General features: G+C 56.5%; 1 protein-coding gene across 4 annotated transcripts in view; it reads right to left on the bottom strand.

Annotated features, from left to right (window-relative positions):
- Positions 1 to 225: 225 nt before the first annotated feature.
- LOC119141655 (receptor-type tyrosine-protein phosphatase kappa-like) overlaps positions 226 to 21,385 on the bottom strand; it is a 28,105-nt gene continuing 6,945 nt past the window's right edge. Inside the window, exons 2-29 of one of the 4 annotated variants that reach the window (XM_037374154.1) lie at positions 20,503 to 20,685; positions 18,910 to 19,152; positions 18,532 to 18,774; positions 16,327 to 16,569; positions 13,964 to 14,254; positions 13,477 to 13,574; positions 12,807 to 12,999; positions 12,468 to 12,579; positions 12,092 to 12,338; positions 11,767 to 11,806; positions 11,112 to 11,217; positions 10,864 to 10,931; positions 10,433 to 10,575; positions 10,205 to 10,292; positions 8,884 to 8,954; positions 8,431 to 8,467; positions 7,572 to 7,669; positions 7,272 to 7,388; positions 6,057 to 6,214; positions 5,843 to 5,978; positions 4,958 to 5,107; positions 4,683 to 4,782; positions 4,079 to 4,158; positions 3,473 to 3,607; positions 2,902 to 3,027; positions 2,153 to 2,310; positions 1,746 to 1,881; positions 226 to 1,131 (exon numbers count right to left, since the gene is read on the bottom strand). In XM_037374154.1, the coding sequence (XP_037230051.1) occupies positions 1,057 to 1,131; positions 1,746 to 1,881; positions 2,153 to 2,310; positions 2,902 to 3,027; positions 3,473 to 3,607; positions 4,079 to 4,158; positions 4,683 to 4,782; positions 4,958 to 5,107; positions 5,843 to 5,978; positions 6,057 to 6,214; positions 7,272 to 7,388; positions 7,572 to 7,669; positions 8,431 to 8,467; positions 8,884 to 8,954; positions 10,205 to 10,292; positions 10,433 to 10,575; positions 10,864 to 10,931; positions 11,112 to 11,217; positions 11,767 to 11,806; positions 12,092 to 12,338; positions 12,468 to 12,579; positions 12,807 to 12,999; positions 13,477 to 13,574; positions 13,964 to 14,254; positions 16,327 to 16,569; positions 18,532 to 18,774; positions 18,910 to 19,152; positions 20,503 to 20,685 (3,875 nt within the window). In that variant the 3' untranslated portion in view covers positions 226 to 1,056. Of the gene's footprint in view, positions 1,132 to 1,745; positions 1,882 to 2,152; positions 2,311 to 2,901; positions 3,028 to 3,472; positions 3,608 to 4,078; positions 4,159 to 4,682; positions 4,783 to 4,957; positions 5,108 to 5,842; positions 5,979 to 6,056; positions 6,215 to 7,271; positions 7,389 to 7,571; positions 7,670 to 8,430; positions 8,468 to 8,883; positions 8,955 to 10,204; positions 10,293 to 10,432; positions 10,576 to 10,863; positions 10,932 to 11,111; positions 11,218 to 11,766; positions 11,807 to 12,091; positions 12,339 to 12,467; positions 12,580 to 12,806; positions 13,000 to 13,476; positions 13,575 to 13,963; positions 14,255 to 16,326; positions 16,570 to 17,893; positions 17,981 to 18,531; positions 18,775 to 18,909; positions 19,153 to 20,502; positions 20,686 to 21,385 lie in introns of those variants that run through there. The other 3 variants (XM_037374156.1, XM_037374155.1, XM_037374157.1) reach the window with 3 other exon arrangements.

Here is a 21,385-nt window from a genome sequence, read left to right on the forward strand (position 1 = left end):
TGACCCCTGGGGCTGTGCTGGGGAGCTCTCACATGAATTTGAATGGGGTGCATAGTGGGAGTCAGTGAAGGGTGATGTCCCTCAACACACATCTTGGGCAGGAGTTTGCTCTGTGCCCAGCTCTGTGACCAGAGCTGAGGAACCTGTTGCTCTCAGCTGCTTTGCAGGCCCTGTGCCAGGTCAAATGTGGAAGAAAAGTGAAGATCAGACGTCACTACCACCATGGCCAGCACAGAGTCTTTATTGGTGAGACACAACACAAAGGCGTGGAGTCAGTCCTGGCTCTGAGGCCCTTTGCCCTTGAGCAGCAAAGGCAGAACCAGTCTCTGTGGTGCAGCAGCCTCCGCCAGGACCACATCCAGGATATCTAAATTGACCCCCTACCACCTGGGATTGCCATGGTCAACCCAGACAGGCTGGTGAGGGAGCCTCTCTGGACCTGGCAGGGCTGTGGCACCTGGATCAGCATCAGGAAGAAGGAGCTCCAGGAAGGGATTGTGTGGGGCGGGAAGGACCAGGCTAGCCTTACAGGACTGGATTGTCCTTCCTTTGGCTTTTGTTGGCTTTGGGCTTCACGGTTCTTCGAAAGTAGGACAGATAGCTTGTACTTCTGAGCCTTGTGGATCTTACAGGGCTTTGATGCTGTTTGATGGCAAAACACAGTTTGGGTGCTGGGGGAGCCACCCCATTTTCCCTGGGGCTGCCTGGAGGGACAAGGCATGTGGATGAGACAGCTCGTTCTTTTCATCCCTGGCACAGACAGGTCAGGTCCTGGTGCCTCTGCTCTCGTCTGCATACTCAGGCTGTGATTCCAGGTAAATTCCTGTGAAAACTCTGGGCTAAGGGCCAGGTTCCCACTTCAAAGCCTGACCACAATTTGGAAACAGTCCAGCCTGTGCCCTCCAGACACAGAAGACCCTTGGGGTGGCTTTTCAGAGGAGTAAAGCATCCTAGGGCTGTACACATCCCTCTTGTCTCCTCTGGTTTCTATTGTTATTGATGGAGGGCTGTCAATAGAGTCAGAGGCCAGGCCAGAAATGGGCTGTGGACATGCCTCTACTTGAAATTCCCATAGGTTTCAAATGAATTCAAGTAACTGAGGGCTAGTTCGTAGCAGAGTCCATACTGCTCCTGTGGACAGAAAAATGTATGTGAGAACCTGGTACACCAACACCTACCGCAGAAGGCCAGCCTTGGTTACCAACCTCTCCCTGAGCAAGCCAGGCACAGGTACAGCCCACTCTCCTCCTCTCAGTTGGAGCCCACCTTCTCTGGCTGAGGAATCACAGACATGTGCTCCAGTAGCTGACAGCTGGGCTACCCCATTGCTTGAGCCAGCAGGTCTCAGAAAGAGCTAGTCTCCATGGCATGAAGCATCTGCTGCTCACTCCCATCCAGGGTGCTCATCTTATCATGGCCTCTAGCACCCAGACCAGGTGGTGAGGTGGGTGCAGGACAGGCATCTGAGCAGCCACCAGCGCAGCCCTCTGTTGAGCGGGCCAGGTGGACCAGAAAGGGGCAATTCAGCCCACAGGATGCTTCAGTGCCCATTTGATTCTGCAGAACCTGCCCCTGAGTGAGTGGGTATGCCCCAGCAGCAAACAGTGTTTTCAGAGGTGTCATCTGCCCCTGCTGGCCCCAGCATGATCTGAGCAGAGAGGTGCTACAGCAGCTTCTGGGACAGTCCAGGCTATGGCTCTTGCTCTGGTGTTGCCATCCCATCTGGGTTTGAAGTCAGAACCTACCACATCTTTAATCAGCTGTCTCCGCCGCTTCTTCAGCATCCTCACAGCCTGGGATACATCTACCAGGCCCTCACTTTGGATCTGCTCACACAGGAAACTAGCAGCACAGAAGATCCCGCTCCGGCTGGCACCATCCCTGCGGAGGACAGCAAAGGGAGACTTTTACTCTGAGGTCACCTGTCAAAGCTGAGCCTCAGAGGTGTCCCACCAGACCTGCAGGCTCTGAGGATGATCTTGTCCATAGATCCTGTGCCCAGCTAGCCTGTACAGGGAAGACTTCCTCCCTGAACACAGCTGAATTCACGTCCATATGTCCACCCAAGATGGAGCTGTGACCCAGTTCACTGACACAGTCTGGGCTGAGCCAGCTCTATGCCATGAGGGCTCCACCGAGAGATATCACTCACCAGCAGGTGACAAGGATATGACCGTCTTGGCTCTGCCGATGGTGTGTCTCCACCTTCCCTAGCAGACTGATGATGGTGGCAGGGTGTGGGGGAAGACGATGCTGCATGGGCCAGTCCTTCAGTTGCCAGAACCGGACTTCCAGTGCAGACTTCTTGGGCTAGTGGGAAAAAAGACACTTGGGTTGGGCAGAGAAGAATCCCGTTGGCTTCATGGAGGTAAGGGAAGATCAGTGCATGTTAACCATGCACGCTGGATCAAGGGAGCAGCTCCACATAGGGTGGCCTGGTCCCAGACTTTGCCCTTCTCCATTGAGTGCTCTGAGACTCGCAGATGGACAGAGCACAAGGTAAGAGCTGAGCACCAAGTGCAGCTCAGATGGATGTCAGTCCAGCACCCGGCTACCCATAATAGCTGTCCCCATACACCAACCACCAGCGAGATACAAAACCATTATCTATGGCTGCTGTCCTTTGAGTTGGAAGAGTACACAAATGTACCTCTGCCTTGTACCTCTGCCCACAACCTCATCCTCTTGGGACTAACCTCTCTCCCAAGGCAAAAGGCCTTGCTCTGGCTAGTGCCCTTCCAGGATCCCATCAGATCCCTCTAACTGTTGTAGTCTCTGCCATCCCTAGCTGTGACTTTGACCCTCAACCAAAGCCTGCTGACACTGGAGCCCAGCTGGTCATCCCAGCTCTTGCAAAGGCTGTTCTCAAAGGACTTCACCATCTCTGTGCAAAGAGCTCACCTGCTGCCTGTTGGTGAGGGCAAGTGTCCAGGCTGTGAAGCCAGCTTCAGGCTCCTCTGAGATCAGGTGGACATTGAAATGACCGTAGGCAGCTTGACCCTGGGTGGGCCAGAACTCCACGTATGTCTGAGGGAGAGACACACATGTGATCACACACAGCCCCAGCCTACATGCGTGGCAGAGCTCAGCACCTCATGAGGGTGTGCAGATAGCAGCCCCTCGCCCATGAGCCACTGTGTGTACGTGGATGCTCTGCCTGCCATTTGCTGGGGACCAACTCATGGTGCTGCAGCCAGAAACATAATACTCCCTCAGAGAGGTCTCCTGGGCAGGGGCAGGCAAAACTGAGGGATGCTCCCTTGCTGTGACACTGGGGACACCCCACTGCTGTAGCGTCACAGTGCTACAACTGTCCTCAGGGTCCTCCCAGGTGGACCCCACAAGCTTGCAATGGGCTCCTGCAGCAAGCAGTGCTCTCATTAGAAGAGCTGTGCAGGGGCAAAGGCTGAAAACGTGCTGCCTGGCCCCACGCAGAGCCAGGAGATGGGAGGGTCAAGCATGGGCTGCTGACCTTGTCCAGCTCCTGGACCTGGTTCAGCACAACCACCGATGTGCAGGTGTAATCCCAGACCAGAGCCCAGAAGTCCACCAGTGTGGTGGGAAAAGGCAGCTGGGTGATGATGAGTCTGTCCTCCTCAATGTATGTCTGCAAAACACACCAGGGCGTGGGGGAGGAGAAGGTCATACAATCCACCCCCCCTGAGAGCCCCTTCAACAGTGGGAACGGCCCCCTGCCTCCATCCATCCAGGGTTCTGCAGGCTCAGAGGAGAGCCAGAGGAGACCCAGGCCACACCAGCCCTGCTCAGAGCAGCCTTGCAGCCCACTGCCCCCTCAGGTCATCACATCCACCCCCTGCTCTCAGCAGGCAGAAGCCAGCCGCTGTGAGGCTGTGCAGGCAGGGCTTGGGCTGATCACGGGGGCCATCTCCTGGCATCTCCTGGCAGCATGGCCCCAGCTGCTGGGAACTAGTCGCTGTGAAGAAGCCCCTGGGCTGGGACCCCTCAAACCAGGGTGGCATGGTCTACCCCTGCCTTGAGCAGTCATGGGGTGTGTGCGTTTGCGTGTGTCTCTGCTGCTCTCAGCAGCTCCCATTCCCTGCTGGGGCCAGAGCCTTACGTTGGCAAAAACAGCGTTGATGTAACCTGGTGAGCCATCTGCGTTCAGTAAGGACATCAGGATAGGTCGGCAGGAGTCCGCTGTGGAGGCAACGGGCAGAGAGAGAAATGATGAGCCATCTTTTCCCCCTGCAGAGGGCTGGGGATTTCCCTGCATGTGTTGGGGTCAGCGTGGATCCCTGTGGCATGGGCTGGAGGGGCTTGGATGAGCAGGCACCACCAGCCCCATGGCCATGACAGCTCAGGGCTGCCTGACACAGCATGTCTGGAACACCATGAGTGGAGGCACAGCAGGTCCGTCCACCTCATTGCTCCCTGATGGCTCATCTGAGCTTTTCCATTGGGGAAGATTCAACCCAAGAACATGTTTATCTCAGGCATACCCCATGGATGCATGCCTCCAGCAAGCTCAGAAGGAAGCAGGGATGGGGTCTTGCTCTCATGGAAAAACCACCCTAATCTCTATTTATGATGACTGGACCTTGGGCAGAACTTGCCAGTATCATGGTGCTGGGGCGGGAAGCAGCCAGGCAGCATCATCCCCCCATGCTGCTCTCAGGTGCTGGGTCACAGAGCAAGGGGCTGCCCAGCCCTGCCAGCAGTACCTGGCAGGATCCCTGGCTTGCGGTTCTTGGGCTGGTTGGTGGGTTTCTCTGCTTCTCTGCATGGCAGGAGCTGGAACAACTCGGAAAATTTCTGCAAGGCCTGTAGGGATGATTCAGTCAAGCAAGTCTTGCCTGTCAGCTCCTCCCCTTCTTCAGTCACCTCAGGCAAATGCTTCCCCATCTCCATCCCACAGCTGGAGGGAAGCATTAGGGGGGGAGGCACCACAGACCAGCCCCCGCAGCACCAGACCCAGTGTACCATATATTGGTGGTACCTTGAACTCCTTCTCAAGAACATTGTTGTGCTTTGAGGTCTCAGCTTCTCGCAGGCAGCGGACATGGCTGGTGATGCTCTCCACTGGCACCCCGGTGCTGCCGCAGAGCAAGCCTTCGAGCAGCACCTCGTACAGGAACGCGTACTGCTCCTGCATCAGGATACGGGTCAGTTGTACAGTCACGAGCAGCTCCATGAGGAGCCCTGGAACTCCAGATCACCAGCTTACTGGCATTGACCCGTGCCAGGTGTGAGTCAGGTCCATCCTTCACCTTCTTGCTGTGGGGCCCTGCAGCTAGACACCTCTCAGTGCAAGCAGCCCTGCCCTGAGAAACAGCCAGCAAATGCAACAACGCAGACAAGACCATCTTCCTGTGGTTTAATGTTCCCTCTCAGACCAGACCCCTGCTCTGGGGAAGGGAACCCAGAAAACCAGTGAACTAGTTCTACAAACAGCCAGACGGTACTGTCCAGCCTAATTTCCTCCAAAGGGTGCCAGCACTGAGCAGACCGTGAGGGTGTAGTCCCTAGTCCAGGACACAGCGGCCCAGAAGATACCACAAGGGCAGACATCCTGAAAGCCTGAAGGACATGTGGACTCTTGTTCACACTCCTTGCCTACGAGGCAGCCCTTCTATACTAGGATGAGTGGTACATATTAATGCTGCTGGCACCTCAAGGTGTCTTAGGGGAACATGGAACATCACTAAGTTTAGACACAGCATTGAAAACAAGATACTGTAGTCCTCATCACCTGGCAGCTCCAGTCCCTGTGGCTAGACCATGAATGGCATGGACAGTGTGGCTTTGCATGCCACATCACTGAGAAGGGTGGAAAGCAGATCTGCAGCCTGAGAGTGTGCAGGAAGCAGGTAACTCTCCTCACCTTGGTCTGCACCATGCTGACCCGCTGCTCTCGCAGCCTCTGCACACAGTGAAACACATCTACCTTCCTCTCAGCCTTCCCCATCTTCAGGAGGAAGTCCAGGGCTATGAAGGTACCTGTGCGCCCAATCCCTGCACTGAGGACACAGAAAATTGGGGGTCAGTGCTGCCCCAGCCACCTCTGTCCCAGCACCCAAGTGCTGCCAGCCCATTACCTGCAGTGCACCAGCACGGGTCCAGCAGGTTTTTCCAACCCCGTCTTGTTCACCATCTCCACTAAGCACAGGAGTTGGGCAGAATTTCTTGGGACCCCATGGTCTGGCCACAGCAGGTAGTGAAACTGCTCCACCACTCTTAGGGGAGCACAGCCTGCCTGCAGAAAAGGAGACATGGCTGGCAGCAGGGAGCAGGAACCAGCTCAGAAGCGTGCATGGAGGGACACCAGCACAGAGTGTTCCCCTCTGGCACTCCCACTACAATCACTGCTCTGCTACAGCTCATCAGACAGTGAAGGGCAGATTCACTGAGCACGCAGCTACACAATTCACTTTGTCCTCTGCTTCCCCGTGCTGTGAAGAGTGAACTCAGAGCAGTAAATGTAGCTTGTGCCCCAGAGGAAAAGACCAAAAAAATCACAGTTCAGAGTGTTTCCATAGTCATTGAAATGCCCTGGCTTTCCCAAATAAGGTACTTCCTAAGGCTGGTGCTGCACTGAAGTGAATGTAGTCACTTTTGTTACCAGCCCATTTGTATTTTTCCCTAAATATCACATTCACTTGGCCTGAACTAACGAACTGGTATGTCCCACCATCAAGTGTTCTTGGAGCTTTACCTTTCAGCTACACTTTGCTCTGGGCAAGACAAGAAAAGACAGGAATATGTGTAACTGGAATTTCTCTGTATTGTACCTGTTTTCCCCTCCTTCCAGCTCCTTCAGTTTCTGCTTTTTTTCTGAGTCATCACTTCAGAAGTACCCATCTTGAGAAATGTCATTATGTAAGTTTTCTTAAACCATAAACTATCTGCTCAGGTTTAGGAGCTTGTAAATGACCACGGAGCTTCAATGTGTACCCTCTGCAGATTGGCCCAGGTGGCAGGCAGGCACCTTTCCCATCATCGTGGATGTACAGAGATGCTGTTTTATACTCTTTAACTGCTTTTATACCCTTTGTGATCACCTCATACAAGCCCTCAAGGATGCATGATCTGCCCATGTGCATCATCGGTCCAGACTCAGCTGGACCGGTGGAGCTGATGCATTGCCTTTGCCTGGCACAGAAATCTGGGGCCAATGCCTTGGCGTGGCACCCAGTGGTAGCAATGCTGACCTGCTAGTGCTGGACACCAGCCTCTCTTGGCCAGCAGCTCCCACCGGTTGCTGAAACTCAAAAGCATCCTGCATCCCCATCTCAGCTATACACCAGCCTTACCTTCTGCAGGCAGAAGACGCGCGTGATGAGGCCTGTGGTGGTCCTGGTGTTGCTGAGTGTCACAGTGAAGTCCCCATAGACCTGCTCCTGCTCTGGCCAATACTGCTCACACTTAGTCTGTCAACAGCAGTGAGACCACTAAGCATTAGCCAGCTCATGAGGGTAGCATTGCAAGCCAGCAGTGGTGTGGAGCTGCTCTTTGCCTTCACTGACAGCTGCACTCGAGCAAAGCAAAGCAGGCAAGGAAGCCTGGGCTCCGCAGAGACCCAAGCTGAGCACAGGCTGAGATGGTTTCTCTACCTTGTTCTGCTCCACTAAGCCTGTCAACATCACAATGACTGAGATCTTCTCCTGCCAGACCATCTGCCAGAAATCCACCACTGTCCCAGGTAAGGGGCCTGGAGGAGGAAGAAGAGAGCCCTGTGCCAGTGCCTGGGCTGTGGGTGTGTGGTGGCCTCCGGGCACAAACTGGGTGTTCCCAGGCTATGAGCAGCCCTGGGCTTCCCTCTAACTGGGACACCACACAGCCTGGGCACAGCAGAACCTGGCAGGGACTGCTGTGCACTTTGGCTTCATCACCCATGTTAGAAATTAGGACAAGGAAGAGGGAGGGCAGGTGAGCCGAGGATACGTCAAGGACTCACTGCTGCTTCAGGGGCTCCCCCATCCACATCCTCAAGAGGACCCATGAGCTGCTCCCACACTTAGTGTCCTATTTCCTGAAGAGCATTTCTGCAGGTCTGCAAAGACTCTGAGACCTCCTTACTGCATGCTGTGCAGAGCAGACTAACCCATCCCAGCTTTGCACCATTGGAACAAGCCTGTCTCTGAGTTTACTGAATGCAGACACGTCAGGAATTTGCAGGTTTGTTCCCATTGCGCCAGCCACCAAGGGGAACAAATCAGGCTTGTGCATGAAAGGTCCACGTACTCAGCCTGGGCAGTGCAGGGATCAGCTCCAACTGGCCACTGCCAAATTGCCACTTAGGCCTTCCATGCCCTGCAGTAGCTGTAGCCACCATCCAAGACAGGCCCAGGGGATACAGGGCCTTGGACCGAGCCATTAACAGCTCCTAGGCTGCTGTCCCACTTCCCCACTCCCCAAAGTACTCAGGGAAGCGACTGGCATCTCCTGAGTATGAGGGCTGGGAGCACCCACCTTGAGCTGCAATGAAGAAGCGTGGACTCCGGTAGCTCTGTGGGGGAGAGGTTCAAACAGCTCTGATCGAACAGGTGAAATATTTAACGAGGAGTGAAATAAAGGACCCCATCCCCACAGGCATCAGAGCCCAGAGCCCTCAACACAGTATGTCCCACAATTACTCCTGGCCAGCATGGAGAGAGGGTACCCAGGGGCTGCATCTTGTCTCCTGTCCCCTCACACAGGTCCCTTTTTGTTAGAGATGAGAACTGCACACAAACCCAGGGCAGCTCAGAGAGGATGAAAAGAAAGTGACATCCCAAGATCTGCGCACACTTGAGGGCAGAAAGTGCCAGACCATTGGGCCAGCCATGTGAGCAGGACTGTCCTCACCCAGCATAGCCAGACACCTCTCCTACCCTGCCCAGGCACCCCTACCCTGCTCGGGGACAGCGATTCCTTGCTACCTACATCAACATAGCTGGCATTGATGTAGCCATTCCCTGTGTCAGAGGGCTGCAGCACCACACGGCAGTGATCATCTGAAAGAGAAGGAAGGCAGGAATCAGTCAACTGTCTCTTTGAGGCAGCAATGAAGTGACTGTTTGAGGATAGGAATGTAATTTAAGAAAGTCCAGCACAGTCCACTCCCTCCTCAGCAGCACTCCAGGACCCAGGACATGTTCAGAGGTAAAGAACATCTTACGAGATGAAAGATGACATGGCACAGCAGGAAATGCAACGTGATTTTGGGGAAGACTGTTAATCACAGTCATAGAAACATTGAACGGTTTGGGTTGGAAGGGACCTTAAAGATTATCTAGGTCCCACCCCCCCTGCCATGGGCAGGGACACCTTCCACCAGACCAGGCTGCTCAAAGCCCCATCCAGCCTGGCCTTGAACACTGCCAGGGATGGGGCATCCACAGCTGCTCTGGGCAGCCTGTTCCACCGTCTCACCACCCTCACAGTAAAGGATTTCTTCCTAAAATCTAATTTAAATCCACCCTCTTTCAGTTTAAAATCATTCCCCCTTGTCTTATCACTACACACCCCTGTAAAAAGTCCCTCTCCAGCTTTCTTGCAGGCCCCTTCCCAGGTACTGGAAAGCCACTATAGGGTCTCCCCAGAGCTTTCTCTTCTCCAGGCTGAACAACTCCAACTCTGTCAGCCTGTCTTCATAGGAGGGGTGTTCCATCCCTCTGATCATCTTTGTGGCCCTTTTCTGGACTCGCTCCAACAGGTCCATGTCCTTTTAACACTGGGTGCCCCAGAGCTGAACGCAGCACTCCAGGTGGGGTCTCACAAGAGCAGAGTAGAGGGGGAATATCACCTCCCTGGACCTTCTGGCCACACTACTTTTGCTGCAGCCCAGGATACAGCTGGCTTTCTGGGCTGTCAGCACACATGCAGTTTGCCAATGGCCAGATATTCACCATGTGGGGCCCAGAGAAGCTTTAAGTGTTGAAAGCAATTGGGTCACTCCTTCTGCTTTCCCACAAATATCTGCCTCTGGAAGGGACACAGCAGTGCTCAGCAGTGACTAACAGCAGGAACAGGAATACAATGATGAATGATTAAGTTTGCAGGGAGACTTGAAGAGCAGAACAAGTATTCTCCAATTGGATATAAAACAGGGGGGCAACATGATGATTTTGGAAAATGCCTTTGGGTTTCAGTGGCCACAGAGGATGAGATGAGGAAATGAGGAGGTGCACCTGTGACAGCCCAGCACCTTGTACTGCCCAACCACCTCCAAATGCCTGTGCCAACCCCAGGAGAGCTCTCTTACAAGGGATGATGCTCTTGTAGCGGTTCTTGCTCTGGTTACACAGCTCCTTCCCAGCATCACAGGGGTGCAACAAAGTGGAGGACAGTTGCTGCAGAGGAAGAAGGCAAGCCCGCTTTGCATTGGCACATGCTCTGGGGCCAGCTAAGGCCAGCTCCATCACACACCCAAGGAAGGAGTGAGGGCTGGGTGGACAGTGTGGCTAGGTGGGAAAGAAAAGCTAAACCAGACCTGATACTCTCTCAGACGCCCAGCACCGTGCCTGTCGAGTGATTCATCCTCTGTCAGCTCTGCCTCTATTTCTGCCCTCTTAAACCTCTTCAGAGTCTCCAGCAGTTCCTCCACTGGGATCTGTGTGTTCAGCTTGCACACACCTACAGAGAACATGAAAGAGAACAGGAGTTTAGCATGCACCTGATGGCTGGGCCTGGAGAACCGCAGCTGGGACTGAGCTCACATTGTGGTGATCAGGACCCCACCGAACCCGAGACTGTCCCTCCCCATGCAGGTCTGTTTCTTCTGGGAGTGTCCCTTTCCCCACGCCAGCTAGCTCTGATCCCCTTGCTCTTGTAAGTACCTTACAGAGCCTGCAAGCACCCTGCCTGGGCTTTGAACAGGCAGCCTGTCCAGACAAGGCATCAGGGCCTCTGCTTATACTGCACCTCCTTGACATCTTCGCAGGGGGATAGTGCTGTTGCTCTCCGAGGTTTTTGAACCGTTGTACTTTTGCCTGCAAAACAGTGAGTCAGGCCCATAGACCATAAGAAGATAGTGACAGAGGAGAGGCTGTTGCCCATGTAACAACCCTGCTTCCCACCTTGCTTTATCTCAGGGTTCACTTGGACACTCTCTGGAAGTGCAAGGCACTGGATGGCTCACAGAAGGCAGGAGAGGTGAGGCACATACTGACCTGAAGAGCACGAAGAGCAGCAAAATCCCCAGTGCCAGGAGTACAATGACCAGCACTACTGCCAGCACCACAGGCATCCTCTCTAGCAGCGGTGTCGGCTCCTGTCCTGCAACCAGTGCAGCCCAGACTCAGGCTCCCACACAGCCTGAATCAGGCACCAGGAGATCCCACAGGGGCATGGGATGAAAAGCAGCTTACCTCATCTCCCACCACAGGCTCTATACTGGAGAATAGCTAAGCTGGTGGAGAAAGACTGCGTGCTTGCCTGGGTGTGATACCCTCCAGTGTGGGCCCTGTCTTCCTAACTGCCCTAGGCACAGCCAGAGCCTGGTGAGGTGTTTGCATTTCTGGGATTGTACTTGTAACAGGGGAGTACTGGGATTAAGACACAATATATGACAATGGCAGGGATGATACACAGTGTCCAGCTGCCACTGGTGCCACACCTGTGCAAGAGGCCTGATGTTGCCCAAAGCCCATCTATCATAGATATCCTCAAGACCCAGAGAACTTCCAGGAAGATGCTAGTAAGACCACAAGACCCTACTGCTCCTGGGCTCGGCCAGCACCACTCCGTGGGAAGCGGCCAGGCTGGGAAAAGGGGACGTGCAGGAGAGACTCTCGGGCACAGGGAGCGAGGAGCCCACTTACTTACCGAGAGAGAAGCTGTAGCAGATGCAGGTGAACTTCTCTGCCTGTGGGAGGAGACGGAAGGGAGAGCTCAGGCCACCGCTTCCCCACCACCCTCCCTGGGGACAAAGGCCTCCCACGCATGACCACCAAATGCCCCAGCAGTGGCCGAGGACCCCGGGGACACTGTCCTGTCAAGGTGCCTGGGCTCTCAGCACAGGGGCCGGGACCGGAGCCTGGGCAGCACCGCTGCTTGCCATCGGCACCCAGCCCAGACCGCGCCGAGGGTCCCGTCCCCGGCTGGCAGCATCCCTGGAGAGCGGCAGCCCCCCTCCCCCCGTGACGAGTACCTCCTGTGAGCGCTGGATGAGGCGGAGAAGGGCCGTGTAGTCCCAGCCCGGGCGGAGGGCAGCGTTGCGGTAACCCTGCCCGTGGGTCCCGGCACCCAGCACGAAGTCCGTGGGGGCGGTGAGGTTGAGCACGGCGGCCACGTAGGTGTCGGGCTGCCGGCTGGCGTTGAGGGGCTGCGGCTCCCCCGAGCAGGCGCCTTCCACCACCGTGCCATTGTGCGTGGCGGCCACGATCAGCTGGTGCTCCCTGCAAGGCAGCGCGCTGAGAGGGCCGGGGGAGATGCCCTGTCTGACGGGGAGAGCGGGGCAGAGGCGGCTGCGGGGGGAAGCCCAAGCGGGGGCCGCGGAGAGCAGAGCCGCCGGAGGCTGCACTCACCTCACCTCCGCGGGGGGACGGGCGATGGGCTGGAGGGGAAGCACGGCCGTCCCTTGCGATGGGGAGACGTCACGGACGCTGCGGCAGCTGATGCCGGCAGGGTGCGGCGTGTCTGGAGGCAAGACCCAGCGGATGAGCAGCAGCAGGCAGCACAGCGCGGCGGGGCTGGCTGTGCCAGGAGCAGGGCAGCCCCGGGCAGCGCTGGCCGTGGAGCACAGCTCCCCTGTGCCCCCGCTCGTCCGCAGCGGCCAGGAGCCCACCGGGCTGGGGACAGAGAGCCGCCTCAGCCGGGGCACACGCCAGGGCCACCCCGAGGGTCTGGAACACAGCGGGCCTTACCCAAGCCGTCGGGCTGAAACTCCCACAGCGACGCAGCCCCGGCTCCGATGGCCGTGACTCCCTGTAGCGTCGCCGTGTAGCTGTGGCCGAGGCCGTGCCCAGGCAGCGGGTGCTCGGTGACCGAGCGGCTCAGCCGCAGCCGCTCCATCTGCAGCAAGCCGCCGTCCCGCGCGCTCCTGGCCGTGATGTTCAGCTGGGGACAGGGGACAGAGCTGGAGGGCAGCAGCCCCGACCCGCCCGCTGGGAACCTGCCCACAGCGCACCGAGACGGAGCAAAGCCCTGCGCCAGCCTCCCCTTCCCTGCGCCTGCCCCAGCCGTGGAAGGCTCCACAAAGCAGACAAGGAGGAGGAGAGGAGGAACCTGGAGCCAACACTCAAGATGTCACAGTGGCTGCCTCCGTGAGCAAAGGACCAAGCCTCTGTGAAGAGCTGAGGGCAAGAGGGAGGCTGCTCTTTGGAAGAGGTGTGTATACGTGTCATGAGCCCAAGGCCAGCTATGGTATTGCAACACCTCAGGCACTGTTGTGATATCCCCCACAAGAGGAGCCCTCAACTTGTCTTTCATCTCACAGGTCATTATGGCTTTCCCTTCTTTACTCTCCTCAGGCTGCCTTCATGGAGCTCCAGGCAAGGAGGTGCCTGGCAAGGTGAAGGAGACCACACCTGGTACCTGGTATCCGATGATCTCCCCTTTGCAGGGGGGCAGCGCCTTCCACCTGAGAGACCCCGTGTTCGGACTCAGCCTCAGCTTCTTTGGTTTGTCCGGCACTGGAAGCACAGGAGGATGGGGTCACACACGGGGCTGGTGGGGAAGGGCTGAGCCCAGAGCAGGGTGCAGGCAGCTCCTGGCTCAGGGGACAGGCTGCAAAGGGACACCTCACACAGGGTTTGTCCCTCACAAAGGCTGCATGTGCCACCACAGCAAGAAAAGCAATAGTGTGGTGAGGAGGGGGAGAGTGAGGAGGGGGTATGCTGTGCTCGGGGGGCTCCCCTACAGTCCACAGGATTCAAGCAGCCCTGATTCCAGGACCATCGCTGCAGGGAGTGGATGATCATGCTGAACTGCTGGGCAAAGGGGACATTATCTACCTCTGTTATCTGTTATCGTGTGGCACAGCCCATGATCATCCCTTCTCTTCTAACCCTTGTGCACATACCGGTTTCCTCTGTCCTGACCAACCACTTGAAAAGAATTGTGCTGGGCGGCAGTGAGATGGTGACAGTGTAGTCAGTGAAGGGCTGCAGAGGGGGGCAGATGAATGTTCCCTCCTGGCCATGTAGCATCTCCTCTCCCTCCACTTCCTCAGCTTCACAGGGACGGGGGGAAGGCCCTGCAAGACGGCAGGTCGCCCGCATGTGCTGGCAGGTGTCAGGGAGCCTGCAGGTCCAGTTCAGTTTGATGCTGGTGCTTGAAATCTCCAAGGTCCCAGGGACAACCTGGAAGACCTCTGTGAAGGAAACATTGTGAGAGGGTCACTCCCTTCCCTTCCCCTCCCAGCCTTGCAAGGGTGCTGCGGTCAGACAGCCCTGCTCCTCACCAGTGGGGTGGGAGAGAAAGAGAGAGTTAAACTGGTCACTCCAGCTCTCCGGAAGGGGAGCAGAAGTCTGGACAGAAAGGAATGTGGGTAAATGTGTGGACTACTATTGCTCAAGGTAGTTTTCCCCACTGGATCAAAATGGAGGGGTCTGTGGGTCCCAGCATCTCTACAGTCCAATAGATGCAGCTCTTAGAAAGACCTAGCCCTTTCCTGCTCTGCATAGACCCCAGGAGAAAGGTTCATTTTCCCTGACAAGTGTAGTGAGAGATGGTGCTCTAGGACACCGTACAGAACAGCCCTCATGCACCGCATACCCAGGAAGAGCATGAGGGGAAAAAGGGCCCCAAGCTGCTTCCCCCATGAAAGGCCAGGAGTACAGGAGCTCAAGGGACTGGAGCACCCATGAGGGGCTCATACTATGCACAAAGCTCACACAGTGACTGATGGAGCAACATTTGACCCTGGTGCCTTGTGGCATCTAAGAAGGCAGGGCTATTTCAAGCCCTAGGAACGCTGGAAAGGTACCCATCAGAAAAGGGCTGGGGGGGGCTGGTCGGCAGCCGGCTGGGCATGAGCCCCCCGTGTGCCCAGGTGGCCAAGGAGGCCAGCAGCATCCTGGCTGGTGCCGGGAACGGCGTGGCCAGCAGGGCCAGGGCAGTGCTGTCCCCCTGCACTGGGCACTGGCGAGGCCGCCCCTCGACTCCTGTGTTCAGGTTGGGCCCCTCACTGCCAGGGGGACGCAGAGGGGCTGCAGCGTGTCCAGAGACGGGCAGGGGGCTGGTGCCGGGGCTGGGGCACAGGGCTGGTGGGGAGCGGCTGGGGGAACTGGGGGGGGTCAGCCTGGAGAGGAGGAGGCTCGGGGGCACCTTGTGGCTCCCTGCAGCTGCCTGACAGGAGGGTGTAGGCAGGGGGGTCGGTCTCTTCTCCCAGGTGACAAGTGACAGGGCAAGAGGAGACGGCCTCAGTCTGTGCCGGGGAGGTTTAGGTTGGGTGTCGGGAAAAACGTTGTCACTGACAGGGTGGTGGAGCACTGGGACAGGCTGCCTGGGAGGTGGTGGAATCACCAACCCTGGAGATGTTTAAAAAATATGCAGATGCAGTGCTTAGGGACATAGTTTAAGTGATGGACCTGGCAGTCCTGGGTTAATGATTGGACCTGATGATCTCAAAAGTTATTTCCAACCTAAATGATTCTGTCATTCTATGAACCTGCCACATGAAGTCAGCAAAACACCCATGGGAACCAGATGGGACACCCTAAAATCTTGGGCTATGGCATGAACCTGGCCCCAGGGGGAGTCACAGAAGAAGCATCCCCTCCCCCTCCCACAGACCTCTCCACACCATCCACGTTCACAGTCTCCTGCAGTGAACCAGTTCCAAGCCCTCTTGCTGTGGCCCAGGTCTCAGGGCACTTGCTGAGCTGGAGAGCAGCAGAAGGCTATTGTTTTCAAAAATTATGGGACCCCTCAGCTGTTTTCCTAATCAGCCCATTGTTGTCCTGTTCTCCCTTGGAGGGGACCTCAGTGCCCCACGCTGTGAGAAGATGGTGCCAAGCCTGTAGCCACCACGACTCAGAGCCTGAAGGGTACCAACCCACAGGGAGCAAGCTGTGGTACTCACAGCTGCGCAGTCTGAGAGGAAACAGGCAGCAGAGCCCTCTGATCCCCCTCACCCAACTGTGATACCACACAGACCACACAAAGCCCTCTCATGCCTCTCTCCCTTGTGCGTACCATCTTGCCAGAAGCCCTCAAGAAAACCCTTATCTCTCACACCTGCAGCAAGAACATCCCACCCACTGGTGAACCACAGGCTGGACTCAGGGTGGGCTCAGGGGCTGCCTCAACACCGCTTTGAGCAGCATATACCATTTCCCCAGGCAGGCAGACAGCCTGGAACCTCCCGTGCAGGTACAGCTGGAGGACAGCTCAAGAAGGGCAGAGTGGGGCAGTCAGGAGAGCTCCTGATGCCTCCCTTACCAATGCACTCCACGCTGGATCGAATGCGGATCCACCTGCCTCTGCTGTCCCTTCCATTCCAAACCTCTCTGTATACAGGTTTCCTGTGACTGATGGACTGCACTTCCCTCGCACATTTGACATGGGTGAAGGTTGACTGGAAACCATCAGTGCAACTCAGCATCACTTCTTCGTTCTTCCTGTAATTCTCTTGGTCTGGTATCAGTCGGAGTCTTGAGTCCCAGCGGGGCCTTTGGCACATTTCTGGTAGAGGTGAAAGTGGGTGTTAGCTGGGCTGGGAGATGATGAGGTGATGCATGGGTGACTGGTGGAAGAGAATTCCCCAGCAATCCCTCCAGCCCCTGAAGGGAGAGGGAAGATGCCATCCATCTGCCAGGATGCGACCCACAGGCAAGGCTTGCTGTAATGGGGCTCTCATTGTATACCTGAAGCGTCAATGATCACTCATCCATGAATCTGCCCCATCCATCCTTGTGTCCAGTGACACTATATTACCTCCTCCATAGCCCACACGAGGGAGCTTCCCAGGAAAATCACCCCTGCACTAGAAGACACCCTCTGACCACTCATTCAGACATGTCACCCACCCCAGCTCAGGTTGCCCTTGATGGGCCATGGCACCATCAGTCCTGCTGGGGCGGATGTCTCTCCAGCCATGGTTCATCACTACCACAGGGTTCAGAGATGTCCCTGTTACACTTCTGGGGTCCCTGTGCTGGCTCAGTCAGTCCCTCAGCTACTGTCCTCCTGCCCCACGCCACCATGCAGTGGGACATGCAGATGAGCAATGCCTTCTCCATTCACACCCTCTGCTTTACCACAGCTCCGGCCCTTTTTCCCTGGCACAAGCCCTGCTCCTCCTCCACACCCCTTCCTCACCACATTCACCATCCTCTGGGCTGAGCAGCCACAGCCTGTCCCAGGAGTTTGCTGAGTGATCTGGGGGGAGGCTTTATGGCAGTGGTTCCTACAGGCAAGGATGCTGGTACCTGGGAAGGAGCACTTCCCAATTCCAGCCTCTACAAGGTACTCTGAGAGGCATCAAAGTGCTTAAAACACAATCTCATTTCTCCCAAAGGGGCAGAGAAAGGATCTCACAAGATTCAGACCATCTTCTGAACAGCCATGAAGAAGTACAGACATGCTGGTGAACAAGCCACTTAGCATCAGGCTTTGCTCTCAAAAAACCCGGACTGCAGAAGGCAAGAGATGTCCAGCTGAGTACCCAGAAGCTGTGTCTCACTGTCACACAGCTGCGACCTACCCCACGCACAGGCACCCAGCTGCTGCCCACGCCCAGGCCCAGCCAGCCAGCAATTTCCCTTTTGCTCTGCTCTCAGCAGGCACAGTGTTCCTTGGGCACACCTGGGGACAGGACGTGCACAGACAGCTGTCATCCTGCTCCCTGAAGACCATTCCCCTGATTCACAATGCATGAATTCATACCTGATTCATGCCTGCAACCTCCAGGGAATGACTGGCAAACTGGCTTGGTGCAGGGCATGAGCCACCCCCAACCATCCAGCCCAATCCTGTCTTTCCCACAGCACCCCCAGTGCACCCACACCCGCATGTGCTGGCAGGTGTCAGGGAGCCGGCAGGTCCAGTTCAGTTTGATGCTGGTGCTTGAAATCTCCAAGGTCCCAGGGACAACCTGGAAGACCTCTGTGAAGGAAACATTGTGAGAGGGTCACTCCCTTCCCTTCCCCCCCCAGCCTTGCAAGGGTGCTGCGGTCAGACAGCCCTGCTCCTCACCAGTGGGGTGGGAGAGAAAGAGAGAGTTAAACTGGTCACTCCAGCTCTCTGGAAGGGGAGCAGGAGGAGTCTGGGGTCATGGTGCTCCCAGAAGCTGGATGTGATCTTTTGGGACAATTCTCCCAGTAAGACAACTTGCCTCCATTCATTCAATCATCAGGACATGGTGGGGGTAACAGAAGCGGAGGACAGTGTGTCCCCAGCTGGGCTGCATCACCACTCTCATTGCACCCTTTGAGGTGTGTGACTGTGGTCATCGTTTGGTGCCATGGGAGAGCACAATGGGACACATTTCATCCTGCCCTTGCAGGACCTGCTTTCACAGTCATCAAACCAAACAGCACTGGCCTCAAGGGAAAATCATGACATTCCCATGCTGACTCTCACCCAGACACATTCGCAGTATCCTGCCCTAGTAGATGACCAATCTGCTCCTGATGCCACCCTTACCGATGCACTCCACACCGGACTGAATGGGGATCCAGTCACCTCTGACGTCCCTTCCAAACCATGGGTGTCTGTATACAGGTCTCCTATAACTCGTGACCTGGACTTTGCTCAAACATTTGATTTTGGTGAAGGACGGCTGGAAACCCTCAGGACAGCTCAGCATCACTTCTTCCTCCTTTTGGTAATTCTCCTGGTCTGGTGCCAGTTGGAGTCTTTGGTCAAACCGGGGCCTTTGGCACATTTCTGGAAGAGATGCAAGTGGGTGTTAGTTGGAGTGGGATGTTTTGAGGAGAGTCAGGGGTAGGTGGTGAGGTATCAAAAGTCATTCAGACTATGTTAAAGTGGGGCAGTCAGGAGAGCTCCTGATGCCTCCCTTACCAATGCACTCCACGCTGGATCGAATGCGGATCCATCTGCCTCTGCTGTCCCTTCCATTCCAAACCTCTCTGTATACAGGTTTCCCGTGACTGATGGACTGCACTTCCCTCGCACATTTGACATGGGTGAAGGTTGGCTGGAAACCATCAGTGCAACTCAGCATCACTTCTTCGTTCTTCCTGTAATTCTCTTGGTCTGGTACCAGTCGGAGTCTTGAGTCCCAGCGGGGCCTTTGGCACATTTCTGGTAGAGGTGAAGGTGGGTGTTAGTTGGGTCAGGATGTTTTGAGGAGGGTCAGGGGTAGGTGGTGGGGTATCAGCAATCCCCAGCAATTCCTCTGGTCCCTGAAGGGAGAGGGAAGGTGACGCACCCATCTGACAGGATGTGACCCCTCAGTGGGGCTTGTTAGGATGGAGCTCTCCTTGTGGGTGAGGGTCAGCCAGGGCTGGGGCCTGACCAGGAAGGTGGTGGATGAGGATGTGCCAGAATTCAGTTGAGGAAAGGTCCCAGGTATCAGAAACAGGGAGATCTGAGTGGCCCTGATCAGGCATCAGAAGCGCATCCCTGTCCACAGTGGTGATGGTCAGTGCTCAGAGATGGATGAATGGGGTGGGATTTGACCACAGAAGCTCCTTAGGAGGCACCTCCTGACACCCTGCTTACCCATGTACACTATGTTTCCCCGAATGGGGACCCCGGCATCACTGCTTTTCCTCCTGAGCCACGCATCTCCATTTACAGATGCAGAGTAGTTCAGTGGCTGAGCTCCCCTGCACGTTGGACGTGGGTGAAGGGTGGCTGGAAACCACCGCTGCAGCTCAGAGTCACTTCCTCATTCTGTTTGTCATGCCCAAGCACTGGTGCCCTCTGGGGTCTTGGGTCCCACCAAACAGGCCGTTGGCATGTGTCCATCAGAGGTAAGATTGGGTGAGGGGTATTTTGGGGAGGTGACAAGAGGAGGCTTGGGACAGCTCTCTCCTCCCCATGACTCTGACCACTCACCCTGACACAGAGCCGAGGGAGCGCCTCTGGGAGCACCGCGTGTGCAGGCACTGTCCAGGGGCACAGGGCTTGTCATCACCCCTATCTCCAGGACTCCCAAGCCTTCCCTGGGTTCCAGCTACGCATGGGGTGCTTGACACCCTGTTCTCTTGGCCCCCCTCGTGTCCAGCTGAACAGTGCAGCACTGACAGCCTCCCCCACCAGAGCTCACCCAACCCTCAGAGAGGCTTCCCAGGGGAACACGGGACTCTCGCGCAGCTCAAAGAGCCGAAGCCTCAAGCTGCAGCCCTCTAACTGCTCCTCCTCCTCCTCCCAGCCTCGCAGCTGCAGCTCTCCATCTGGAGCCAGAAGACGCTGGCCAGCAAGGCTTCCCCCTTGGAACCCCTCCCCAGGAGCACAGACCCGGCAGCTGCCCGCAGCAAGGGACTGAGATAGAAGATGCCCGGACACTGCCAGGACAGTGGAGAAAGCCAAAGCGTCTGCATCTCCCGCTGCTGGCCTGTCACCAGGTGAGGCTGGAGCACGACCATGTCACGGGGGGTCTGCCCCCAGGGCAGGACCCCGGGTCAGGGTGATGGGGGCTATGCTTACCCTTGCAGGTAGCAGTCCCGTTCCACAAGGCCTGCATCCCTCTGGAAACGCATCTGATGTGGGGGACCGATGGCACATACTCCCCAGCACAGCTCAGCTGCACCGAATCGTTCAAGGCGTAGCTGCTCTGCTCCGGGGTGAACTGCAGCCTGGGGTCCCAGTCGGAGGGAACTTCACACCTTCCTGTGTGCAAAGGCTGTGAGGGAGAGCCCCGAGCACCGCTGGGCTCAGCAGTGTCCTCGGGGGGGAGGAGGCCCCATACAGAGGGCTGCTGGTCCCCCTCCCTTCAGAGGGGCGGCAGAGATGGGCACCTCCCAGGATGCGGCCCTGGACCCCAGGGACATTAATACTCCTTGCACCCTCAGGTGCGGAGCGGGCGGGTTACCCGGTGGCCCTCCTGCCCACACAGGTGCTGTGGAGGGGTCCCGGCCAGAGGGATCCAGCAGCGCGGCGGCTGCTGCTCTCCCCTCGCTCTGTCCCCCAGAGACAGGAGCTGGGGGAGAGCCAGAGCCAGAGGGTCTATGCTGGCATTGCTCACCCTCCCACCTCTGGCCCTCGAGGCAGCTGCCAGCAGCCTGTCCTCAGACCTCCACATGTAAATTCACAGCACTGGCCACAAAGCTCACACCCCACCCCATGCACCCAGCCTTTTCTCTGCACTTCACCCAACACGGGACTGCTTTGTTGTGCCTTGGTAGGCATGTCCCCTAGATTTGCTCACCCAGCACAAACCAGGTGCATGAGAAGGTATCAGGGTAGCAGGTGGCCTCCCCTAAAATAGGATGACACAGCCCTCTTCAGCTGCACATCTCTCTACAACTGTCTGCTTGCTGGCAGGCAGCACTCATGAGGCTGCAATCCCTTACACTAGAACACCAGCATC

The sequence above is a fragment of the Falco rusticolus genome, chromosome Z (genome assembly GCF_015220075.1).
Source record: "Falco rusticolus isolate bFalRus1 chromosome Z, bFalRus1.pri, whole genome shotgun sequence".
Lineage (NCBI taxonomy): Eukaryota > Metazoa > Chordata > Aves > Falconiformes > Falconidae > Falco > Falco rusticolus.